The sequence below is a fragment of the Camelina sativa genome, chromosome 5 (assembly GCF_000633955.1).
Source record: "Camelina sativa cultivar DH55 chromosome 5, Cs, whole genome shotgun sequence".
Lineage (NCBI taxonomy): Eukaryota > Viridiplantae > Streptophyta > Magnoliopsida > Brassicales > Brassicaceae > Camelina > Camelina sativa.
The window spans coordinates 12144587-12169124 of record NC_025689.1 but is presented as its reverse complement, the minus strand read 5'-3'; the positions used below and the strand labels follow the sequence as shown (position 1 = coordinate 12169124).

At 34.2% G+C, this 24538-nt stretch overlaps 5 protein-coding genes across 6 annotated transcripts; all 5 read right to left on the bottom strand.

The window, feature by feature from the left end:
* Nucleotides 5318–8353, bottom strand: LOC104789177 (cation/H(+) symporter 13-like). Its single transcript, XM_010514914.1, has 4 exons — nucleotides 8096–8353; nucleotides 7003–8007; nucleotides 6450–6845; nucleotides 5318–6184 (listed from the first exon to the last, which is right to left on the bottom strand). The coding sequence occupies exons 1-4, from the start codon at nucleotides 8351–8353 to the stop codon at nucleotides 5348–5350; spliced, it is 2496 nt and encodes an 831-aa protein (XP_010513216.1). The 3' UTR covers nucleotides 5318–5347.
* Nucleotides 8849–10982, bottom strand: LOC104786637 (probable WRKY transcription factor 25). Its single transcript, XM_010512086.2, has 5 exons — nucleotides 10545–10982; nucleotides 10295–10402; nucleotides 9649–10181; nucleotides 9395–9556; nucleotides 8849–9317 (listed from the first exon to the last, which is right to left on the bottom strand). The coding sequence occupies exons 1-5, from the start codon at nucleotides 10779–10781 to the stop codon at nucleotides 9179–9181; spliced, it is 1179 nt and encodes a 392-aa protein (XP_010510388.1). The 5' UTR covers nucleotides 10782–10982; the 3' UTR covers nucleotides 8849–9178.
* On the bottom strand, nucleotides 11092–12963 carry LOC104786636 (U2 small nuclear ribonucleoprotein B''). The gene is made up of 5 exons (XM_010512085.2): nucleotides 12792–12963; nucleotides 12302–12474; nucleotides 11810–11903; nucleotides 11630–11703; nucleotides 11092–11530 (listed from the first exon to the last, which is right to left on the bottom strand). The coding sequence occupies exons 1-5, from the start codon at nucleotides 12862–12864 to the stop codon at nucleotides 11261–11263; spliced, it is 684 nt and encodes a 227-aa protein (XP_010510387.1). The 5' UTR covers nucleotides 12865–12963; the 3' UTR covers nucleotides 11092–11260.
* LOC104786635 (protein LURP-one-related 7-like) lies at nucleotides 16008–17161 on the bottom strand. Its single transcript, XM_010512084.1, has 3 exons — nucleotides 16818–17161; nucleotides 16423–16623; nucleotides 16008–16303 (listed from the first exon to the last, which is right to left on the bottom strand). The coding sequence occupies exons 1-3, from the start codon at nucleotides 17040–17042 to the stop codon at nucleotides 16178–16180; spliced, it is 552 nt and encodes a 183-aa protein (XP_010510386.1). The 5' UTR covers nucleotides 17043–17161; the 3' UTR covers nucleotides 16008–16177.
* LOC104786634 (RNA-directed DNA methylation 4-like) lies at nucleotides 20229–22928 on the bottom strand. Of its 2 annotated transcripts, none has more exons than XM_010512082.2 (10): nucleotides 22810–22928; nucleotides 22129–22290; nucleotides 21928–21999; nucleotides 21735–21838; nucleotides 21552–21626; nucleotides 21410–21451; nucleotides 21159–21292; nucleotides 20857–21051; nucleotides 20703–20776; nucleotides 20229–20484 (listed from the first exon to the last, which is right to left on the bottom strand). In XM_010512082.2, exons 2-10 carry the CDS (start codon nucleotides 22235–22237, stop codon nucleotides 20345–20347), a joined length of 945 nt encoding a protein of 314 aa, XP_010510384.1. In that variant the 5' UTR covers nucleotides 22238–22290; nucleotides 22810–22928; the 3' UTR covers nucleotides 20229–20344. The 2 variants fall into 2 exon arrangements, with proteins under 2 accessions (XP_010510384.1, XP_010510385.1); XM_010512083.2 differs by having other exon boundaries at nucleotides 22129–22249.

Genomic DNA, 24538 nt, shown 5'->3' with positions numbered 1-24538 from the left:
TACAGATCTAATCATAAATAATTGATTTATAACATAATTTTAACAAAAATATGATCAAGCGTCGCCGAGCACTTTTCCGGTGACAAATCGATCGGTGAGGCCAATTTTTTAAACATGATATAAGCAATATGCATAACGCTAATTTTATATTTCTTCCATAATTGCAGTATATGACCGCAACATTGAAGAACATGAGCGACAATGTAACATCCTGAGCCCAAACACTCCCAAACTGCGATATGGCATGACTAGCCAACCGCGACTGGAAGTGCCACGTGACGAACGCTTCGGACAGTCTGTCCAGGTACTTCTACCACAAAGCAAAAATCCCTGGTCAATCCATCATTGGCATTCATCTCTCCCAGATTCGGTGTTAGGCTTTACTACTGTTTACGGCAAAGGGGAGTTGTGTTGGCTCGGTCAAAACCCACTCTCAGTAAACAACCATCCCGAATATAAAACATAATTTTTATACACTATACAGTTTTATCATAAATACTTCACAAAAATTACGTATAGAGGTTTTGAACGTCCAATGTCAAAAATACATAATACCCTCACAATACTCTTTTGCACTAACTTCAACAAAACTACATTGAGGTCCTATGTTCCAGATCCACTAAGGATTTTCTAAGGTTTCCTACAACAAATAGTGGCGTCATGAGTGATAGTCACTCAGTAAGTATGGTTATCTTACTCGGAAATTAAATACCCTATGCCCAAACCCAAACAATCAACAAGCAATCACACAGAATTGAGAGATGCAAAACATAAATAAACATTGCATGAACCAAAAAATGCAAGACTCGATCTAATCCTAATCCTAAATCAATATCAAGACTCAATCTTACATCCTAATGGCCACATGGTCTGATCCTCTCCCCCAACACCACATCTTGTTTACATCAATTCATTACCACAAAAGACCCGAATCTAGTAACCTTTTTAGAATAATCACACATATTATTCTACCTCACCACTACCTCGTCGGGTAATTGTTAGCCTAAGATGCGACTCATTCTAGCCAAGCCGTCATGTTCCTGTGTCCAGGGTGACATTTTGGGGAGATTCACATACCACCTTTACTCTATATGTAATGCAATGAAACAAACAAACAACAACCCAAAATTGATGCGGCTTCCATCTAAGCCACTTTAATTTGAATAATGTTTCTTTTGAACGAACATGTTCTACTTTAGACACCATAATCGATCTAATAGCTCATGATTGATCCGCCCATGCAATATGGAATCATTATTGCCCATGATTCCATATTTCGTTCCATTTTCGTAATCTAGCCCCATGATAACTCGCCAATGCCATGGTCGGACCTACTAGATACTTTGGTCGATAATGACTACACTTTATTCATGCCATTCCCGACATAATGATCTAACTCCAACCCAAGAACTTGGTCCCATGACTTAGTTTATCATTTGCCTTGACTCCTTTTCGCAATTCATCATTTTTCTTTTACATCTCACCAATTACAAACTGTTCACAAAGAATCCGTGATAACTAGTTAGCTCGACACAACCAATTTTTAGTTTTAAATTGTTCGGTTTAGATCAGTTTGGTTTTGAAAAAAGCCTTGGTCATTTTAAAAACTCGATACATCCTATCTTCTTTGTCCTAGCTTTGTTTTGTTGTTCCAGAGAGGAAGAGAAAAAGTTGGCTAGTTGTTGCTCCAGCGAGATAAAGAGAGGCTTATGTGAGGCTTGAGGAGCAAGATGGTTGAGTTTTTGTTGCTTTGAAGGGATGGAGAAGGAGATCAATAGATTTTGGGTGTGAGAAGGAGTCATTGTTTTTGTGGGATATCTTGTTCTTGTCAAGATATCAATCTAAATCAAAGGTGAATGTGTGACCATGGCTAATCTAAGCATTTCGGGTTTGTGTGATTTGTTTTGTGTTTTGTGTTATTGACACAAGGTAGAGGTGTCGATCAACACCAATACATAGGTGTGTTTGTTGATTGGTGGTGTCGACTGACAACAAGAAGGTGTCGATCGACACCAACTATTTATGGGTGCATTTTGCGTTCCTCATTGTCTGATTTGGTTTTTTTTTTGTATTGTGCATGATCTTAATTGTTTATGTGTATAGCCTAGTAGATGAGAGGATTGCCTCACTAAGTATTTGTGATAATACGCACGCATCTCTTTTCTGTTGTGGTGTAGGAAAAGTATGTTACTCCCCGACTGCCACCTATCAGTGGGCCCCATGTCCACTCCCAATCCATGGGCCCACCTTCTTGAATGGGCCTAACGTCCTCTCACAAGGTCCGTGATCCCATCCATATCTGACGGTCGGTTTGTTACGTCTTGGAGGCTTTAAGGACTTGTTACCGTCCCTACAAATCAGCACATGATCTTTCCCTGTGTTTTGTCCTCACTCGCATAGTTTCGATAGTCAATTCTCGGAAGTTCATCCATCCTGAAACTACTCCAGCTCAAGCACGCTTAACTCTAGAGTTCTCTCAGGACCCTTGACCGAAAAGATAAGTGCACTTTTGGTGACATAGGTGACTAAATCAATTTTTTTTAATTTCTCCGCAAACCGGGATGTCACAATTCACCCCCATTAATATATCACAACGTCTTCGTTGCGCACCAAGACCGTCACCCCCAATGGTGTGAGCCCACTCGACTGGGTTCGGCTCTACTACCACTTGTAACTTGCCGACTGCCACCTATCAGTTGGCCCCATGTCCACTCCCAGTCTATGGGACCACCTTCCTGAATGGGCCTCACTTCCTCTCTCTAGGCCTGTGATCCCATCCATATACGACGGTCGGTTTGTTACGTTCGAGAGCTTTAAGGACTTGTTACCGTCCTTACGAAACACCACATGATCTTTCTCTGTGTTTTATCCTCACTCGCATAGTTCCGACAGTCACTTCCAGGAGGGTCACCCATCCTGAAACTACTCCAGCTCAGGCACGCTTAATTCTGGAGTTCTCCCAGGACCCTTGACCGAAAAGATAAATGCACTTTTGGTGACATAGGTGGCCAAATCAATTCTTTTAAACCTCTCCACGAGCCGGGGTGTCACGATGAAGGTCACCCATACTAAGACTACTCCAGCTCAAGCATGCTTAATTCTGGAGTTCTCTAAGCCCTCTTGACCGAAAAGATAAGTACACATTGGTGACATAGATGGCCAAATCAATTCTTTTAAACCTCTCTGCAAACCGGTATGTCACAAAGTGTGACATGGAATCATGGTTATATAGTGTGGTTATGTTTATGTTGTTAGAAAATGGTTTAGAAACATGTTAGATTGATGGTTTTTATTGGTTATAATTGGTAATGTATTTATAATAAATTGGAGTTGGTTTGCTATGTCTTCTGCTGTGCGTGTTGTTTTATCGTTGGTTGGTTTAATTAGTTATTATGGAGGGCTTGATTATGTCATTTATATTAAAAAGAAATAGGTCAGGTTGTTTTAAATTGGTATTAGAGCTCTCATAATTGAGCGTGTTAATGGACTGTTTTTAGTTTATGTTCGGGGAGGTGCATATGGCTATTGGAAAGTTGTTGGAAGGCGGTAGATTACGCTGGTATCGGGAAATGCCGTTATCAGTGATTCATGAAAGTGGTTGTGTTGGAAATAGATTTCCCGGAAGTTAAATAATATGTCACATCAAGATGATGGCTCATTTAGCCATAAATCTTTGTATATATGTGCATGAATCAACGAGCCAACTATTTGACCGGGCGGGCCGATTGTGGATTGGGTTAAGCATGTGCAGATCGAGTTCCATACCATACTAGATTATGTGGTTTCAATAAATTAATTAGTAATAAGTAGATACGTCTATATCTTATGTACTACTTAAAGATCCTATTTAACTTTCAATGTGGGATATTGTATCCCTAATAGGAATCCCTTTCTGCCACTTTAATCTCACAAATATGAAAAATATATTTATGTAAAAGCAAAAAAAAAAACTTTGTTTGTATCATCATAAGAGATAGAAAGTATAGTAATAGTATAATAGTATGGTCATGTAAATTATATTTATAGTCAAGTGAAGAGAGAATATGAAATAGATAGTATAACATATTATAAGATTTCTAAAACAGTTTATTCAATATTTTAATCGTAGTCTTATTATTATTATTATTTTTTTAATTGTCACCATCCTAGTTTTATCTTAAATCCTACTATATTAATTGAGAAGTACAAATATGAAACTAACCTTAAAATGTGTAAAAAATTACATTCAATTGCCATTAGAAAAAATTAATTAAGCTTAATTAACTAATTTAAATAAATATAATTAAATTAAAAATAAAAAATACTCACATATCAAATATTAAAAAATCTAAAAAATCTAAAAAACTATTTTCTCTCTCTAATAAATTATGGATGAAATTACTTAATTATTTTTAAAAATATATATATATATAAACCAATCAGAATTTTAAAAACTAAGATTTTATATCCAATTATTTTTAATTACTAAATTCGAAGATTTTGTTAAGATTTCAAATTATGATTCTCATATCATCTTTATTTTATTTTAATACTTATAATTAATAAAATGCATATTTTTCTGCATATGTTGTGATTTGAATTTTTTAAAACGAATATATATTACTCAATGTATGAAAATGTGTGTTTTAATTTTCCACATTGGCGGATTGGTAAAACTAAATTTATATAGATGATAAATTAATAATTTTTATTTACCCACAATTATAAAATTAAAATTACTATTTTATATTTCATAAAATAAGATGCAAATACAACAAATAAACAATATAAAACTGTAATAATACGTCAAAAATAAAATACTATAATATTCTAAAATAATTAGTATTCAAATAGACTAATAGATTTACATAACAATTAAAAATAAATATTATCTCAAACACAATAACTTTTTTAAAAAAATATAACAATAATTTTTATTACTATATTATAATTTTTTTTTAAAATGTTGACCCATGCTTTAAGCACATGATATATCCTAGTAGTGAAATTAAAAGAGAGTGAAAGTATAGAAATACTTCTTGAGCATTTAATTATAAAGAAAAAATGGTCACATATCGCAAAAATAAAGAGTCAAGTGTTAAGATAACAGAGATTGTTGGAATATTTTTGTTTACCTACCCACATATTTTAACCAAATAAACTTTTATTTACTATGTTGATCTCTTAGTAATATATAAATGTAGACAAAAATAGCGAACTACAACTATAACATGATGACATCCTGAGACTCAATTCGATACCAAATGCATCTACCTCTTAGATACATCTATGTATAAATATCTCGAATCATGAACTTATGAAAAAAGAAAAGAACTTACCAAATGAAGATTTAAGTCAGTTGGCTACTCTAAAGTTTACCGAGATCAATGGTAGTGAAACCTTCTTCAGCAGAGAAACGTGGTTGCATTACCGTATCACCAATCTTCTGATGATGCTCGACCTTAGGCAATTTATAACTTTCGTCCATGGCCAATGAGTCTCCTTGCTGCTGATGAACAACAAGCACTGAGAAATGAAAATCCGGCGACGTCAACATATCTCCTATCACACCTAACTCAGGACACTCACTCCAGTCCGTGAGTCCATACAAGACTGAAGACTCTAGGTCGTGGTCTCGGCCAACTAATACCATGTCATAGGCATCTCCCAGTGAGCTAATCGCTTGCGTCGTCTCCACACCATCTCTTACTATCTCTTCTACGTAGTGAACTTTCCCTTTATTCGCTGCGTGGCTCTTAAAATCGCTTATGAGATTGTACTCGGACATGTCGCTGTAATCCTCATCGTGAAGAGAGCTCTTGTGACGGAAATGTATCATAGTGACGTTAAGATCAGGCTTTTCAGCCATCCTCATGGATAACGCAAGCGCCTCCGCGTCATCCTTGCCTCCGATGAAGAGCACCGCCACGTTTTGCCACGTATTAGTCATCAAGACAGAGCGACGTCCCTCAGTCTCTCCTCGGTCTATGAATATTGCGACTGAACAAGGTGCAGCTTCCAACACGTTAAGGTTTATGCTGCGGACGGGCCCGTTGACTTGTCCGACTGTCCCGTCAATTGCGTACTGCTTGTGGAACGGAATCACGATTAACGTCGCCTTCTTGTCGAGTGCGAGCGTGCATACGTCGTTGTTTATGCTCGAATAAGGCGCTGCTGCGGTAAAGTGTTGCGCCATGAGTGCTCCCTGACATAAGATTAATAATTATGATTATCAAACTATATATTACTTTTTCTTCGTCTTCTTCTTTTTTTTTTTTTTTAAACTATTTCAATTCTATACTATAGTGGAAGTGGTTTCAGTTGTTAGTTTTGTATTTACGTTTACTTTTATGCCACGATTGCTTATTTGCGCTTACATCGACGTGTATGCATGCTTTCATGTTAATTATGATAGTTATATTATTGTTATACACTTATACGATGAAAAAAAAAACGTTTAGTTGTTTTACCTGGTACTTTTGCTCGAAACGCTGGAAGGCGTTTACGATGTGTGTGGACTGAGCCGTGTTAGGGTCAAGTTTGTTCATCTGGTGGTGCGGCGTGAGAACTGCGTGTGCTCGACCTTTAAGCTCGACCAGGTGCAACGTGAAGAATGAGATCGGGTTGAACCGTGTCGGGTAAGTAGCTTCTAGAAGATTAACCATGGAAGGGACGTTTTCAACATTGTAGAGGCCAAGGAGAAGACGGAGCTGAAGATTGTGTTGTCTTGTGTTGAGGATTGTTCGTTTGCTTTTGCTTTTGTAACGTTTTGAAGGGTCGTAGAGGTACACAACGAGGAACCGCGATATCCCGGTTACCACCAATAGCGTGATGATCACCAGATTAAAGCATTCTGTGTCAACAACCTGTAAACCAAAATCAATCCTAATCAAAACCAAAACGGTAACAAAAGAAACCACATTTTTTTTCAGTTTTCTTGATATATATATTTTATAATACAAGAAAATCTGAATCAAAACCAAACTGAAAAAAAACAAATCAGTTAAGGCTATTTATATTCACCTGAGCGTCTTTCCAGACGATAGTAGTGTAGACTTCGATGATACCTTGACAACACATCAACAAGGCCAAACAAAGCGCGTCTCCGATCTGCGTGTTGCAGTAGGCAGAGGCAGCCGCGGTACCAAGGAACTTGCATCCGTAAGTGATCAAGAGAATGACCTCAACCATTACCACATGGTGCTCATGGCTCTCTGTGATCTCAAAGAAATTAGTTTGCAACCCACTAATAGCGATGAAACATGGGAGGAACAAATTCGAAGCAAATATCTCGAGTTTGGCAGCAAGTTCCGTGCCTAAAGGCGGACCATCAGGGAGAGAAACACCAAACCAAAACGCTCCAAACGCAGCATGGACCCCCATAGCCTCTCCGCTAAGGCTAGCCACAGATAAAAGAAAGAGGACCGGGTAGAACGGGACTACGTCTTTATTATTCGTTGATTTGGTTTTCCTCTCGGTGAGCCATACTATCAAAGGTCTAAAGAGGAAATGAATCACCAGAAGAAGAAGAAGGATCATCAAAAGCGCACAAAAGCTATTCATTGTCCGCTCACGCGTGTAGATATTAAACGCGAGAGCGACGAACCAGCTACAAACTTCGCAGACCATTGAGCAGTGGGTGGCTAACCGTCCTAACTCGGAGTTAAGGATGTTAAGTTCCGCTAAGACCGTTGTTGTAACCGGGAATGAAGTCATCGAGCTCAAGGAGATGGCGCTGCTTGTACAGCTAACTACAGCGTTGGGAAGTCCCATAGTTTTACTAAAGAACATAACCGTGAGGCTGCCAAGGGAGAAAGGGAAGGCGTAAGAGGCTGTACCGATGAGGATGGCTTTAGAACCAGCTTTTCTGATAATACTCCCATCAATTTTGAGCCCGAGTAGAAAGAGATGGATGACGAAACCGACGTTTGAAAGCGTTTGTATTATGATCTTGCCTTCAGCGGGAAGAAACATGTTCATGTATGTTACATTATGTCCTAGAAAAGACGGTCCTAAAACAACACCTGTCTATACATTACACACACAATAATAAGTTTCAAACACACATTTTGTTTTGCAATAGGAGTACAGTGAATATAGTATTCGAAAGTTATACCAAGACTTGAGCAGTGATCATTCCTTGTTTTAAAGGTTGAAGGACGCGGAAGATAAGCCTAGAGGTAACGATGATGACTGACATTTGTAGCATGAGAAGAGGCATTGCGAATTTGAGAGGGTCATTGTTCATGAAAATGCCTCTTGAGGTCATCATGTTTTGTGCTTGGCACACAAGCTCTTCCTTCATGAATGGACCGTGCACTTCACCCCAATACGACGAGTTGGCCTCATCTCTGCCGAACGTCAACAACTCCATGGTGTTTTCTTTATCCATTAAAAAAAAGAAAGCGAGTCTAGAAGATAGAGAGGGAGAGACCGAGAGAGACTAGGTTTGGGGAACTATCAAGGTTATGTAATGGAAAATGAGAGATGCAGCTTTGTGCAATGTCAAATGTTAATGGTATAGAGAAGAAAACAGAGGACTCTGTTTTTACTTGTGCTAATTGGTTCTATGACTTTGGTGTGGTGCAACAAAGAAGAAACAGAGACAGAGAGAGGAAGAGAGAGAGAAACATTGGTATGTGAGACAAGGAAAAAGAAAGATGAGCCTGTATTTGTTGTTTCTATTTATTGTTTCTTTCTATTTTTACGTTTGGTTAATCTTCTTTCCGCATAATCTCCACCATTCTAAATTTGTGGTTTTGGTTTCATATCTTAGTTCTAATAATATATATAATGGATACAGAAGTTAAGATTTTAAATTAAGTCCTATAATATGGAGATAATATACTAGCTAGATGTGTTGCACCAATCAAGCAAAGTGGGATTACATACCATTATTATTAGCTTATGAAGCTTGAATGTATAATGTACACAAATCAAGAAAAAGACCAAGACTCAAGAAATAAAATGGACTCTCAAGTGTTTAAAGTCACACAGATGAGAAAAGGGGTTCTGTAAGGCCCATGATAAAAAAAAACTACTAAACACCACTCTGTACAAAACAAAGTATTGACTGTGTAACAAACAAATAAACAAACTGTATTGAGCACAAAAGATAAGCCATAGTAAGAGTGTTTTTTTCTTTCTGATCCAAATCCTATATGAGATTACTAATGACTAAGTCCCAAGAATATTTATATTATGAGCGACGTAGCGCGGTTGGGATATCATGATTGTGTCTTCCTTCATAGGTAGTGAGAACCGCTCTATCGTCAGCTGCGGATCTTTCCACTTGCTTCCTCACTCCACAACCTTGGTATGTGCACTTGTAGTAGCTCCTGTTAGTAGAAAAGGAAGTGATTAGAAAACATGAAACAAGTCTACAATTTGAGAAATCAAGTTTTGTATAACCAACCTTGGATTAGTATTTCCCTTGACAACTTTTTGACCATACTTCCTCCATCTAAAGCCATCTACAAGAATATCAATGTCACTTATTGTTTGAACCACAACTCTTGGTTCTTTCACTCCTCTGCTCACTTCAATAGACATGCCTTCATCTTCACCTTCTCTTTTCCTGTTACACAACACAAAACAGATTTAAGTCAATTCCAAACCCAAGTACAACAAACGTTTTTGCTTCCACTACTAATTCAAGAAACTACTTACATTCTCTTAATATCAAGTTGTTCATCCTCATCCTCTATCTCACCATATTCTGATTTAAAGCTTTTCTGCTCAAGATCACTATAGTCAAACGAAATCGAAGAGTTCTCTGACTGATCATGTGGTTCACTAACAACAGAAGCAGGATTAAATAAACGCCTCCCATTAACCGATGATGGTAATGAAGATTGTGATGGTCTCTTGGTGAACTCAGGCTTAGGATGATTATGACCACCTTTATAGATGATCTCAGTGATCTGTCCATCAGACGCAGTCTCAACAATCTTCTTGGAAACACAATTAGGATACGTACACTTGAAGTAACTCCTCGGGTTCTCGCTCTTCTTCACTTGTTTCTGACCGTACTTTCTCCAACCATAACCATCATTAGAGTTCCTACTCACCATGTATGATGGTACTTTTACCTGACGATCTGATCCAAAACTTTGGTTGTTGTTTTGTATTGCAATCTCACGAGGAATCAGCTCCTGCTTCTTCTGGTGGTGATCTTGAACACCATACGTTTCTTGCAAAGCCTAGAAAAATAAAAACGAAGAAGGGAAAAGTTTGATTCGGATCCAGTAACAAGAAAGTATAGTTGCTTGACTTGACTTTATGTATCAAAAACGCTATTTAAGGAAACACTTACAGAAGAAGCGTTTGATGGTTGGGGTTGCGGTTGAAGTTGCCATGGAAACTCTGAGAGATTGTTTGAGCCTTGAAATGGGAACGCTCCTGTTGTTGGAGATATCAAACTCTGCAAGTAAACAAGTCACAAAGCCAAACAAACCTTTAGATAAGTTTTAGTTTGAAGACAGAACATCATAGATTATAAAGATTTGATTTTTTTTTTTGTTTTCCATTTGTACTATAAAATGAGGAAAAGATGAAAGCTTTACGTGTGAGGAGCTGAGGAGGAGAGGAGAATCAAGGAAATCGGAAAAGGTGAAGTTATGAGAAGATGGTGAAATCGGAAGAGGAGGTGGTTGAGCCGTCTTAAACTTGGGTAAACCCGACCCAGTTCTCTCCGGGTAATACCCACCAAAACTCGACCCGGGAACTCGCAAGTCTTCATCATCTTCGTAACAGTCAACGCCGGAAGAGGCAAGGAGGTCGGTGAAAGAAGTCGAAGACATGATGGTTTTAATTAAAGGAGACAACTTTAAAGCTTTCAGAAACAAAGGATTCGCTAAAAACGGAAACTTTTTTTTTATTTTTATGAAATGATCTCTGAGATGAAAAGATATTGAATTGAGGATTTTAGATTGGGTTAAAGACGACGACGGTGGCGTATCGAGCAAGGTTTTTTTTTGTTTTCTCTCTCTCTTTCTCTTCTTGTCCTTTTCTACTTGGCCTAAAAATTTCATTTTTATAAAAATGGTTGACTAGTAAAGATATTCTTTTTTTTTCGATGGGTCGTCTCCTAAATTGTGATAAATCGTCAAGTGTGAAACCGCGTTTCAGGGGTCTCTATCTATCAATGGATTAAACCAAACCGGGAACAATCCGTTAAAACAATAGAACCGTTGGTTATACACACCAGGGTTTGGTTGGTACAGTACAGTATTGTCATCTCATCAAAAAAGACTGATAAACAAAAGAAACCAAAAACTCATCATTTCTTGGCAAAAGAGATGACCATTGGATAGTGGGGATTGATTTTGAAACCTTGTAGTGCTTGCATAGCCATGTTAGACTGAGCATCGTCTTCAAACTCTACAAAGGCGATTCCTGGCTTTGCTTCGGTCATTCTTATCTCTTTGAATCCAGGGTACTGTTCGAAGAGAAGCTTAAGCATGATGCTTGTTGTCTCGTGCGGGAGGTTTTGAATGAAGAGTAAGTTGTTTGGTGGCATCGCATCTTGCCCACTTGGCTGGAACGAAGGCTGCATCATAAGACACAGAGATAATCAACATTATTTCCGGATACAATAGAATTTAACCAGAAGGTTGTTCTGAAGAAGGTGGTGAACAAGAACACTTACCGGAGGGACTCCGTTATTGGCACTTGGGCCATTAGCCATGTTTGGTCGTTGGGTTTCTTCACGCTTTCTTTCAACTAAAAGTAAAATATGTAGTTTAGTTAACTTCAAATGCAATTGAAAATTTCATATTTTATCATTGAACCAAACAAAAATGCGAAAAGAAAACAAAAAGTTTGAAACCTTTCTCTTCTTGCTTCCTCTTCTTATCTTTTGCAACGAAAGTTCCTTCAGCTTTAGTAATACAATCTGCCTTTGCTTTTGCGTATTGTAAGCGCTGCACTCAAAAAAGATCACATAATTAGTATGAAAAATAAATCTCAACGTGAACGGATGTAACTGAATAGTTTACAAACACCCTGAAAGAAGTAAGATTTAGCAAGTACTATATAACAAACAGATCAAACATTTTGGCAGTAGGCATCACGAGAGAATGTGACTGAGAAGGTCTATAAGCATAAAAAACAACAGAATCTAGACACACAGATAACTAACGATTATATTGGGGACAAAAAAGGTCGAAGGTTCCACTGACTAATAAAACATGTATGCTTTAGCACTTCAATCAATCTAACACAACACACAAGAAGAATCCTTTTATGGAAATTATAACAGGATTGATATACTCAGAGATAAGAAGAAAAAAAAAAGTGATGACAGTGGATGGATACTGACCATAGGCTTATCATAGAAGGGGAAGTTTTGCATCTGGCGAACGGCATTACTAGCAGCAGTGACTTCACTAAAGGTAACCCAAGCTTGTCCACGGAGCTTAGGAGTCTTCAAAGCAACCACATCAAGTATCCTCCCAAACTGAGAGAACAAACAGTAAATAGATCTCTTCAATTCTGAGGAAACACACAAAAACCAGGTTAGCCACATACATCCAAAATTGATACTTCCCTGAGCCAACCAACACTAATCCTCGCCTAAAAACATCTTCCTCATAACCTCTTCAATTAGATTCAATACACGATTCCGAAACCCTAGAAGTTCAATACGAGCACTCCAAACAACAGCTAAAATCAAACGAAAACCTAACTCTAAAGCATTGCAGAAGCTCGATTAAGATGGAATCAAGGGTAGATACAGCTCAATGCGGTTTTAAACTTCTACGAGCTTTTCGAGATTTAGTTGACGAATTAGATAGAAGAGAGAGTTTTACCTTCTTTCTTGATCTTTTCGTTGAGGTTTTGGATGTAGACAGACTGATTCGGTGGGATATCTGCCGTTAACATCTTCGAGTTTGAGCTTCGCGAAGACGATGACGACACGAGACTGGAGAAATTTAGAGAGCCCTAATGTTGGGGAATGTGAGTAGCGAAGCCGACGAAGAAGAGGGGTTAAGATTTAAGAACTTGAGTTACAGAATACAAAACGACGCCGTTCTTGTTTGCTGTTCGATTCGATTCCCAAAATTTTGTACCAACGAGAATGAGCGTACCGGACGGACCGGATTCTGGATTAAATTCGACCGGATAGACCGAATTGAATCCGACCAGAAATCAGATGAGTAGTGGTTTTAGGATTGGACTTTTATTGTAAAATTGTGCAAAATTCGACCAAGAGTTTGTGAAGCATTTTGGTTCAAAAGAACATGTTTTGACTAATGTTTTAAAATACTACTAGATTTTTAACTTGTGGTACACATCAAGCTACCTTATTTTTCTTTATTGTTTTAGTTATTTATAATTTATAATTTATGTTTTGTCAGTTTTTTAAAAAGTTTTTTTTTGATAGAAATGTGTTAACAATTATAATAAAATTTGGTGGATTATATAACATTAGGATTTAGGCAAGAACTTTTGGTACTAATTATTGTTAAATATTTAATAAAAATCTAAATAATCTTATTTTGGTCGATTTACCGTGTTTAAGTTTTTGTTTTTTTTGGCAATTTTCTAAGGACTAAGATTGTAACTAAAATTTTAAATAACCATAACTAAAAGGGTAAAACATAACATGTATTTCAAAAATATCAATATAGATATCTGATTTGATCTCAATATTCATGTAGTAAAATTCATGAAATACCATCTGATTATATAAAGTTTGATATATTGTTAATTACGCGGATATGAAAACAATATGTCAAATTTTAAGTAGTTTTTCAGATGTTAATTATATATTTTATTTATAGTTAATAAAAACCTGAATTTAGAGTTTACACACTTCATCTCATAATTCAATTTAGCAGTAAATGACATCATAATAAAATAAATTTTACTTCTATGCACTAATCCTAAAAGGTAAGACTTATAGTTACCATATCAAAATAAATTGTGCATTCTATCAATATCAAAAATTAGTATAAAATAATTCTCAAAAAAAATGAAAACTAATATTATCTCATATTTAAAAAAACTAACGTTATTATTATATATATATATATGTTCTATATATTGTAATCTCATACGAAATAATTTTAATATTTTCCAACTAATTTTAAATAAAACTATACTAACATTATCATAAATAAATCAAAATTTCATGTAAGTTCATTATTTTTTGTCAATTTTTTTATGTTATCCTGAAAATGAGAAGAAGAATAACGAAAATAAATTTAATTCCCAAATTAATGAAAACAGAATATATGCATAATATGTAAACATATGTTTTAAGTTACATAAACATATTAACTTTTTGAAAAAACCGCTACCTCATAATTAAATTATGACCTTAAAATTAGAGAAAATAAACCTTGTGTAAAATAATTATTTTCTTATATAATTATCTTTTACTTTTTAAATATTGTTAAAAAAAAGTTTTTTTTATATGGCAAAAAAGCTCTAATCGTTAAAATCGACAAGTCACGAATTACTAACTTTTTGAAAACCAAGATTTATAGAAAGAAGACCAAACTAGTTATTTTGAGGTCTCGCTTTATATAAAGGTTAGCTTATGCCCTAATTAAGGTTTATGTGAGAATTTAGGTATAGCTTTTATCTTTTCTCGTTCAAAAATCACAAAATTGAAGAAAATAAACACCAGAGGACGTGAACTCACGAGCCAAACTACAACGTCGCCGCATAAAAAAGTTGTCAAAAGATGCAATCTATATATATCCCTTTGGATGTAACAGTCGATATACTCTCGAAACTTCCGGTGAAGTCACTAGCTAGGTTCCAATGTGTTTCGAAGCTATGGTCATCTGTTATTACGGACTCGATCAAGACTCGGAATTTGACTCAGCCGCGGCTACTCCTTGTCTTCCAGCCTAATCATAACTTGTCCCAATCTTCATATTTCTCCTCGTATATATACCTATCCTCCAAACACTAACCAAACATTCATATCCGCTGACAAAGAGCGTGAGATACCATGTGGGTTAAATTGCCATTTATATCGATATGTCAATGGGTTAATCTGTTGTTGGTCAAGCTCGAACCAGTTTGCGATATACAACCCTACCACGCAACAATCTATTTTATTACCCAAAGTCGTATGGGATGGAGTGGACTCTGTTGATGATTTCTTTGGGTATGATCCAGTTGAGAATCAATACAAAGTGTTGTCCTTGATTGAAGTGTATAATGTAGAGCCGGAATATACTTGTCAAGTTTTCACACTGGGAGGTCCAAAGGAGCAGCAATGGAGAAACATTAACATCAATGACAATTTCACTCCAAGGTGTGGTCGTGAACGTAGTGTATGCATCAATGGGATTATCTATTACAGATCAATAAATAATGTATTAGGGACGTTTGACGTTAGATTCGAGAGATTTGATCGTATCCAGATGCCGATGAATCATCTTTGGGATTCGATCACACCAGTAAACTACCAAGGGAAACTAGGATGCATACATATACCTTACGAAAATAACGCTAGTGCAGAGATGTGGATTATGGAAGATCATATGGGGAAACAAGAATGGTCAAAGATTACATTGTCCATAACTCCTTCTCGACTAAATTATGTCGCTGGTGTCACTCGTAAAGGTGAGATTGTGATTATGGGCAGCAAGACCAAGAGGGTTCATCCTTATTCTGATCAAACGTTATGGGCAGACTATTATGATATTAAGAAAAACAAGACTAGAAGAGTTGTAATCGAAAAGAACTTCAAGGGGGGAAAAGTTCGTATCTTTTGTGAGCCAGATCACATGGAGAATATTATGGCCTTGACGTCGTCGGGTCGGGACTCGGGAGCACCTTTTCCAAAGAAGAAACTAGCAACTACACTGAAACTATTATTTTATTATGTCTTTGTTAAATTCGTTCCATTAGTTTAAAATTTTAGATATATATATTTTTTTTTCATAAACGTTCCATAAATGTTTTTTGATGACTATTTTACAAAATGGTAAAAATAAGATGAATAACTAAGCAAAGGCAATTTCCAACAACTATCAACTAATCATAAGGGTTAGAGCATATGATGTGTGATGAACGAAGATGGTAAACTAGTTAGTAGAGAAAGGGCAAACTCGTCGTATCTACATTTCACGTGTGAACCGATTGAATCAAAACAAAAGGCAATAAGGATGCAATATTGCAATGTCACATTTTACCTTTACAGTAATAATATAAAATTGAGGAATTTTCATATTCAACCTTGAAGAAACATGGCTACCATTGCGACTACTAGAGAATGATCGATGGTTCCCGGAAATATCGTTAGCCGGAACTTGCTTCTCCCTACGTAAATCTGTCTCAGCTTGTACATCAAACTCGTCTGCCACCAAATTAAATGGAACATAATAAAATTGATGAAAAGTTTCAAAGCACAAATACAAACACATCTTTATGACAATGTTGAAAATACAAATTACACCAAATGAATCCAATACATACCTGCGCAACAATGGAGTCTTGATTGTAAATGGTACAAGATTTTTGGAAGGGGCAACCTTTGATAACAAGATGTTCCGAAGATTCACCAGCAAAAGAGACCTCTAACTCTGTCTTGCTGAATCTTTTCGATGTCCGTTTCATCGATAAAACCAAGTCCTTACGCTTTTGCACATCTCCTTTATGTAATTCCCACATTCCATTCTACATTCCACAACACACGTACACAAAGACGTTGTAACTTCATTTGACTAAGTTTATATGTAAACACTAACCAAAGTTACCAAACTAACTAAACCCAACTGAAAAAAAATGAAAAATTGTAGAGATGCTATAAGAATTGCAAAAAAATCGATGAAATTTTTGGGATCAAAATTGCGGAATCTAAGGAGGCTTACATGGAGACGAGAGATGGAGAAAAGAGCAATTCCGGAGGAATCAAGGAGAGATTTCAAAGAGGAAGAAGATTTGCGGAGGATAAAGACGAGGTTTTCGGAAGAATCGGCAAATCCGAGATCGCCGGAGGAAAGGCCGGGAAGTTTCTTGGAAGCGAAGAGATCGACTGGTATACGCCGGAGATCCTCAAGGTCAGGATGATAATTAGGAGTCTCCAAATCAGCCATTCACGTAATAGTTTTAATAACAGTCAGAAGCGATCCAGAGGTTGACGAAGAAGAAGAAGACCAAGCTAGGCCTTTTGTTTGCTTAAGTTCAACGCCATTTTTTTTTTACACAAAACTGAAATATCAAGTCTAATAATATTATTACATTATTAATAAATTTAAGAGAAATAAAGAATATATAATTGAATTATTGTCATATATGCTTTCTATAACTAAAATGTCCATTATTCCTAAATTACCTTTTACTAGCTAATATTTTTAGAAAATTTTAGATATTTTTTTGGAAAACTATTGAAGAAGACATTAGAATCCTTGTACTCTTTGTTAAAAAAAAAAAATTAAAAAAAAATCCTTGTACTCTCAAAAATATGTTGTTTTGTTGCAATTTTGAATGGATAAAATATAATCTACAAAGCTTAGAATAAATATTCTGAATTTATAATGTGTATTCTATATACTGTACATGTTCTACAAATATTAGATAAAGTATTTTACACACTCTATATATTATACAAAATTTAGAAATTATTTATGTTCTATGGAGATATTAGAATACTATTTTTTACGAAATTTAGAATACATTTTCTATAGTTTGCTCTTTGTTCGATAAAAATTAAAATATATTTTCTAACATTTACTCATGTTCTAAAATTGTTAGAAAACATTTTCTTTTGATTTTCTATATATTCTACAAAAAAAATAGATAATAAATTCTTTGTAATTTTGAATTATAAAAAAATTATGGAAGAAGAATATAAAACAAAGATTTTGAAAAATAAGATGAAAATGTTATTTGGTTTTGGAGTTATTTAAGAGGATAAAACAGTTATGAAAGCTCAACTTTTATCAGCAAGAGAATCGAAAAACAAATTGCTTTGTTATTTTTAAACTATAATCTATACTAGTATTTTTGCAGCACTTTTTGCTCAAAAATATGTTTATGGAAATTTTTTTACATTTAATGTCATTTAATGCTTATATTCATATCCAAACAAGTTTAGCTTTCTTTACTATCCTTATAACCAAACACAATTAAAATATTTTAAATATCTATATATATAATGTTCTATAATTAATATAGATATTTAGAATATTTATTCAAGATTTAAAAAAATTATTCTTCTATCATCACTTTTTGATTTTAATTTTTAAATGTAGTGAATCATCATTTAATACATAAAGTTAATAAAAAATGTGTATTTTTCCTGCATATATTGTGATTTGAAATTTTTAAAAACAAATATTTATTACTCAATTAATATAAAAATTGTGTGTTCAACATACATATATAGTAAATTTTTTTTGTATATAATAAATTATAAAATTTTAAGAAGTTTATAATTTATAACTGATATATCTAAACTTAATAAAAAGTTTAAAATTATGAATATTTAAACATATTAAATTTTCAAAATAACATAAACGAGTTATATTATATGACGGGTTATATGACATTAAAGGATTGAACTGATAATACTAAAAAATAAACTATCATTAATATGATATTTCAATACGGGTTAAATCTTCATCTTACTAATTTAACAACACCAATATAAAATATGTCGAATCAAAATAATTTAATTAAAATTGTATTAAACAAAAATTATTGTGCGGTATACCACAGATTATATACTAAATACTATAATTAACAAAATAATATATTAGCAAAATTAGTATTAAAATAATAAATTAACAAAAAAAATTAAAAAAAACATTTACCCCGCGGTGTACCGCGGGTCATAATCTAGTGTTGTAGTATACTCTATACCATGTCATAAAAACAACCAAATTTTTCTTTAAGTTTTCAATTTCTAAAAATATGCATAATTTTCAATTTGAATGTCTTATAGATTCTTAAAATACGATAATTAATTTCACTTAATCATGTATATAAGTGAATTTATCTGTTGTACTTGTAATTTTTCATCAATAAAGTTTTCTAAATATTAAAAATTTATAAAATTTAGAACATCCAAATACTAATCTTATTGTTTATAAAATTATCTCAATTCATATTTTTCAAGAATTTTAACAATTAAAAGTACATTTGAAAATAACAACAATTATTTTATAGTATAAATTGAGATAATTTCTTATAAAATACTAGATATTAATAAATTATCACTATAAATTAATAAACTACCATAGTCCCAACATTATCAATTTATAGAAGTTTTACTTAAATGTATATTTTTTTGCTTTATATATTCTTCAAAATGTTTTTAGAAATCAATGATATTTTTTTGGAAATCCTTAATAGTTCTGCAAGATTTTCAAAAATATGAGGATATAATGGAGTTTCAATGATATTAAAGCATATATGACCAAATATAAATATAAAATGCATAGATGGATAATAATTCAATTATTCTTCTTCCAATTTTTCCATAAATTTATTACATTTTGGTTATTTTTGTTAAACGGTGTGGTAAAGGAACGCGTTAAGTCTTCAGAGTCTCTAATTCAGAATGTAACACGAACCATAATCTTGATTTGGTACACAGAAGATTCACCGGTAAGACTCGTTAATCTTTGTTTTATATTTTCTAACATTTACTCATTTTCTAAAATTGTTAGAAAGCATTTTCTTTTGATTTCCTATATATTCTACAAAAAATAGAGAACAAATTCTGTGTAATTTAGAATTAACAGTTATGAAAGAATAATATAAAACAAAGATTTTGAATAATAATTGGACAAAGTTATTTGGTTTGGAGTTATTTAAGAGAATAGAACAGTTATAAAAGATCAACTTTTATGAGCAAGAGAATCGAAAAACAAATTGTTTTGTTATTTTCAAACTATAATGTTGTTGTATACTCTATAACATATCATAAGAAAACCAAAAAATTCTTTAAGTTTTCAATTTCTAAAAAATATGCATAATTCTCATTTTGAAAATCTTTTAGATTGTTAAAATATGTCAATTAATATCATTAAATCATTTATATAAGTGAATTTATCTATTATACTTGTAATTTCATCAACAAAGTTTTCTATATATAAATTTTTTTGTTCTGAAACTATAAAAATTATAACATCCAAATACTAATCTTATTGTTTATAAAATTGTCTCAGTTCATATTTTTCAAGAATTTTAACAATTAAAGTTACATTTGTAAATTAATAATAATTATTTTATAGTATGAATTGAGATAATTTACTATAAAATAGTAGATATTAATAAATTATCAGTAAAAAAATGTCATAGTCCCAACATTATCAATTTATAGAGGTTTTTACAAGTGTATGACTAACTTTTATGACCATTCACAATTTCACATCCATTACAATCAAACTCGTTAGTCTCCAAGGACTTTTCTCACATGTCTTTCTGCAGTCTCTTCGTCTGATTCATCAGAGGCTTCTTCACTCTTTTCTTCTTCTTCCTCCTCGTCTTCAGAGATCTCTTTTGCGTAATCGTTCCTTGGATGATATTCAGCTGAGAGTCACACAAATACACATCAATAAAATTATTAAGTATTCCTTCTTTCTTAACTTTTGGTTTCTACAACCCAGAGTGAAACCATGAATTAACAATGCCAATGATACTTGTTTTCAATGTTCAGTATAGAAAAACAAATGCCACATAACCAGAATTACGAATGTCTAAGAAGTTAAATAAGAGTGGAGATAAGTATATGGATGATAAAAGTGTACCATTTGAATCATCAGAGTCGTAGTCTGATTCATCAGGTCCATCGCAGAAGTCTTCTTCATCCTCGACTATAACACTGTTAAGAAAAAACCAACAACCCAAATCAGCAGGTGACTGACACAAGAAACAGACGGAATAAAGTGGAGAAATACGCACAGAGGAAACTGGTTCTTGTAACTATCTTCGCTGATGATATCCATGTCTTCATTCACAGCATAATAATCATAAACGTATTCTTCAGTGTGACTAGAATGTATATCAGCTTCAATCTCTTCAGCTGCTGTTGGAATACACTCTCTAAGGAGAGGCAAGAAATTAGCAAGCATTTTCTGGTCCTCCAAGGATGTAAACCTACATGAAGAGAGTTGCACTTTTAAATACTGTGTTTCTTCAACCACAGCTAAACTAGTTCTGATTCTGAGATCTTAATTACGAAAACATATTACTAGAGAACTTACTCTAGTGCATTGTCTCGTCTTTCTTCAGTATCAACACGAATAACATCAAAGAAATGACACCTATCAGGAATGCCTTCCTTGTTTCCCTTCCTACTCCGCCATATTTGCTGAAACCGAGCAGTCTCTGCAGCAATCTAACATACATTAGAACTTTTGTTTATATGATTACTCAAGTCTCAAGCTAGCTATGTAAAATGGTATTAGACCTTCCCCTAAGATGTCAATCTCAGAGAAACTGTTAGAGAATGTACCTGTTGCTGTTGTACAGCTTTGTTCAGGAGTTGTTCTTTTCTCTACAGGCAAGAAAGAAAAGGAATTTAAACCATCATTCGAGCATCAGTCAAGAGACAGAGAATCTGGAATCAGCACTAAATCAAAATGAAACCAAGATACATTGTCTTTCTTGAATGCAATTCTCCGCTCCTCAAAATTCCCTCTACTGCAACTTTTCTCATTAAGATCAGACTCCTGCAAAGCACAAAATGACGAACGACTATAAGAGCATACAAACAACAACAATAACGTGAAGGGGACCAAGGGGTTTGTAGTTTAACAAGACTAAGAAAGTTCACTCACAAAGAAAGAGTGGATAATGTCAACCGTGGTTTTAGAGTCCGTGACTGTCTCCAAATGCTGCACTAGCACCTTCTTTGGTTTCACGTCCTCTACCACAGAAGAACCTATAAAACAATATTGAAGCTTCACAGAGTCCAAACCATAATCATACAAGTACAAAAATCCAGAGATAATATAGAACTACATTTCTTGCCTGAATTTGAAATAGATAGCTTTGATAAATCCAGAGTCGGCCGTTTGAGTGGGCTTTCATTTATCTCCAACCCTAAACACCAAAACACTATAAGTTTTTCCCTATCCGCACAAAAGCTACAGACAAAGATCCAAGAGAATTACTACCAAAGACCAAGGGAAACAAACAGAGCAAAGAGAGTGAGAGAGAGAAGAAACTTACAGAAAGCATCGAGCAGAGACTGCCCCACTTTTCTCTTAACTCTAACAATCACAGGCTTCTCTTCTACCTCATTTTTTGGATTAGAAGAGCTTTCACTGGCCGCATCCATGGTGAAAAAACGCTGCTAATTCGATAAAACCTCAGCCCACTAAATGGTTCGTTCTAGACATTACAAGAAAACAAATATAATCATTCGTTTAAATAGGAGTCTGAAGATCCATAAACCCATAGCAAAGAGCAACAACAATCCACACTCAGGTTAAGCCAAGAACAATCTCACTTTCAGACTTTGGTTACTGGCCCACTTTCACAATTTGGATCAGTTAGAGAGTGATGAAACAACTCACTTGAGATAACAAAGAAAAGAAAATGAAGCACAGACACAAACCATTGAATGAGTTTCAAGTTAAGACTTAAGAACACATATAGCCCACTCAACTACAAAAGTATATGCATTTTCTTATTAAAAAAAAGGCGAAACAAAGTCTATGCAAACACACAAAAAAAAAAAGTGTAAAACCCACAAGATTATTTCAGAGGACACCATAGCACAGGTGAAATATAAAAAGTGACAATTTTGCAGACATATAAATCAAGAACCCTCTTCTTGGAGATTTCTCAAAGACAATTACTTGAGTCAAATAGACGAGGAATCAATTTGTCATAAGGAAGAAACTGTACCTTTCGATTTCAAGGAACTGGGTTCGGAGATGTCGAAACTATAGAGATTAAGACGTTGTCGGAGAAGAGTACACTCGATTTCAGTAAGAGAGATTTGAGTTTGGGAGATGGAAGATGAGACAAAGACGTACAGTAGTTTCTCGTTTTAAAACGATGTCGTTTAGGACCATCATTCAACCAAAAATATTCAGAAAATTTTCAAATTTCATAAAACTACGTGAGTTTATTAAATATATTTACGTTTAGAATACTCCTATCTAAGAACAAGAACAGGAAATCAATTGTATATGTAATCTAAATTGTTGGAAATTTTATTACAGTTTAAATATTAAAATGTTTAAATTCTCTAAAATAAAGAACCGAAATAAACTGAATTAAACATTTAAATTTGGATGCTTGATAAATCAAGCTTCCTGTTCATTTTTAAAATTTTGTAAAAGCTAAGAACTTTTAAAAGTTTCAATATTTATAATATTTAAACATTTTATTTTTTTAAATATTATAAGATTTAGAAACTTTTAAATAATTTTATTAGCTCAAATAAAACATCAGATTAAACAGAATAAATTTTTAGAATTGGACGCTTGATAAATCAAGCTTTCCTGCTTATTCGTTGTCGGAAGCATATTAGTCTTATTTATCATTATTTAAATGTCTTAATGTTTCAGTGAAAAACCTTTTTTTAGACTACCACACAACTTGTTAAACCATCAAACTCTAAAAATAAAACCATTTCTTTTCTCATAAAATATGTGAAATTCATGAAGACCAGCATAGTCAACACATACACCCAATTATTGATAATTTCATCCATATACTTATTGGTTTTAGATCCACACATTTAGAAACTTCTCAAACCAAAATCCTTACTTGGTTTATAACATTTTAAAAACATCATAAAATATACTAATTATAATTTATTTAATATGAATCATATGATATATAGAAATATGAGTACACTATAAGAACATATTAATTATAAATAAATAATATCAGTTATATTATACCATCAAATAATATCAACTATATCATATTATCAAATAACCGTAACTGTATAAAATCGTAACCGCTTGAACCGAAACTGTATTTAAATGTAACCATTTAACCGTTTATTAAATGGTTATGGTTAAGGTTAAAGAAAATTTCTAACCATAACCGATGATTAATAAACCGTAACCGTGACAACCGTAACTGTAACATCCGTGAACCGGAATCCCGATTTGGGAGTTGCATCGATCGATGCATAGGGTGCATCGGTCGACGCATGTTCAATTCTCTGCGTTTTGACTTAAGTCAAATGCTGCGTTTTGGGGTAAAGAGAAAGGGAAAACCCTTAACTCGATTCTTTTTGGTCTCATTCGTGTTTTAGCCGTTTTTGGAGAGAAACGAAAAGAGAGAAAAGTTCTTGAGAGTTCTTGGTGATTTCTTGGAGATTTGGGGCGTTCCTGTAGAGATCTGTAGCTGGGATCGTTGTAGGAGCTTCCTAGAGGCTTGTTCTTGTTTGTTTAAGGCTTAGTGCTTCTGTGGCAAAGGTAAGTGCATGACCATGGCTTATCTAAGCTAGAGATCTCTCTGATTTGCTTGTTATGTGTTGTTAGGCTGGTTAGATTGTTATTTGGGACGTTAGGAAGCTTTCTTGTGGCTTGGGATCAAGTTTCGTGGTTGCAGGAACGAAGATCCGGCGAGAAGCTTCGGAGGAAAACGATGCTCGGCATTGCATCGGTCGATG

What these genes read in the sequence shown, in the direction of transcription:
- LOC104786635 (XM_010512084.1), bottom strand. Translation starts at nt 17,042, where the DNA reads ATGGCTGATTTGGAGACTCCTAATTATCATCCTGACCTTGAGGATCTC. An exon ending in TCTCCATCTCTCGTCTCCAT is followed by an intron (nt 16,624 to 16,817) that starts GTAAGCCTCCTT and finishes TGTGGAATGTAG; the next exon opens with AATGGAATGTGGGAATTACA. An exon ending in AAGACTCCATTGTTGCGCAG is followed by an intron (nt 16,304 to 16,422) that starts GTATGTATTGGA and finishes ATTTGGTGGCAG; the next exon opens with ACGAGTTTGATGTACAAGCT.
- LOC104786636 (XM_010512085.2), bottom strand. Translation starts at nt 12,864, where the DNA reads ATGTTAACGGCAGATATCCCACCGAATCAGTCTGTCTACATCCAAAAC. An exon ending in CGAAAAGATCAAGAAAGAAG is followed by an intron (nt 12,475 to 12,791) that starts GTAAAACTCTCT and finishes GTGTTTCCTCAG; the next exon opens with AATTGAAGAGATCTATTTAC. An exon ending in CCTTCTATGATAAGCCTATG is followed by an intron (nt 11,904 to 12,301) that starts GTCAGTATCCAT and finishes TTTTGAGTGCAG; the next exon opens with CGCTTACAATACGCAAAAGC.
- LOC104786637 (XM_010512086.2), bottom strand. Translation starts at nt 10,781, where the DNA reads ATGTCTTCGACTTCTTTCACCGACCTCCTTGCCTCTTCCGGCGTTGAC. An exon ending in TCCTCCTCAGCTCCTCACAC is followed by an intron (nt 10,403 to 10,544) that starts GTAAAGCTTTCA and finishes GTTTACTTGCAG; the next exon opens with AGTTTGATATCTCCAACAAC. An exon ending in AACCATCAAACGCTTCTTCT is followed by an intron (nt 10,182 to 10,294) that starts GTAAGTGTTTCC and finishes TTATTTTTCTAG; the next exon opens with GCTTTGCAAGAAACGTATGG.
- LOC104789177 (XM_010514914.1), bottom strand. Translation starts at nt 8,353, where the DNA reads ATGGAGTTGTTGACGTTCGGCAGAGATGAGGCCAACTCGTCGTATTGG. An exon ending in TGATCACTGCTCAAGTCTTG is followed by an intron (nt 8,008 to 8,095) that starts GTATAACTTTCG and finishes TGTAATGTATAG; the next exon opens with ACAGGTGTTGTTTTAGGACC. An exon ending in TCGTCTGGAAAGACGCTCAG is followed by an intron (nt 6,846 to 7,002) that starts GTGAATATAAAT and finishes TTTGGTTTACAG; the next exon opens with GTTGTTGACACAGAATGCTT.
- LOC104786634 (XM_010512082.2), bottom strand. Translation starts at nt 22,237, where the DNA reads ATGGATGCGGCCAGTGAAAGCTCTTCTAATCCAAAAAATGAGGTAGAA. An exon ending in GTCTCTGCTCGATGCTTTCT is followed by an intron (nt 22,000 to 22,128) that starts GTAAGTTTCTTC and finishes TTTGGTGTTTAG; the next exon opens with GGTTGGAGATAAATGAAAGC. An exon ending in AGACGAGACAATGCACTAGA is followed by an intron (nt 21,052 to 21,158) that starts GTAAGTTCTCTA and finishes CTCTTCATGTAG; the next exon opens with GTTTACATCCTTGGAGGACC.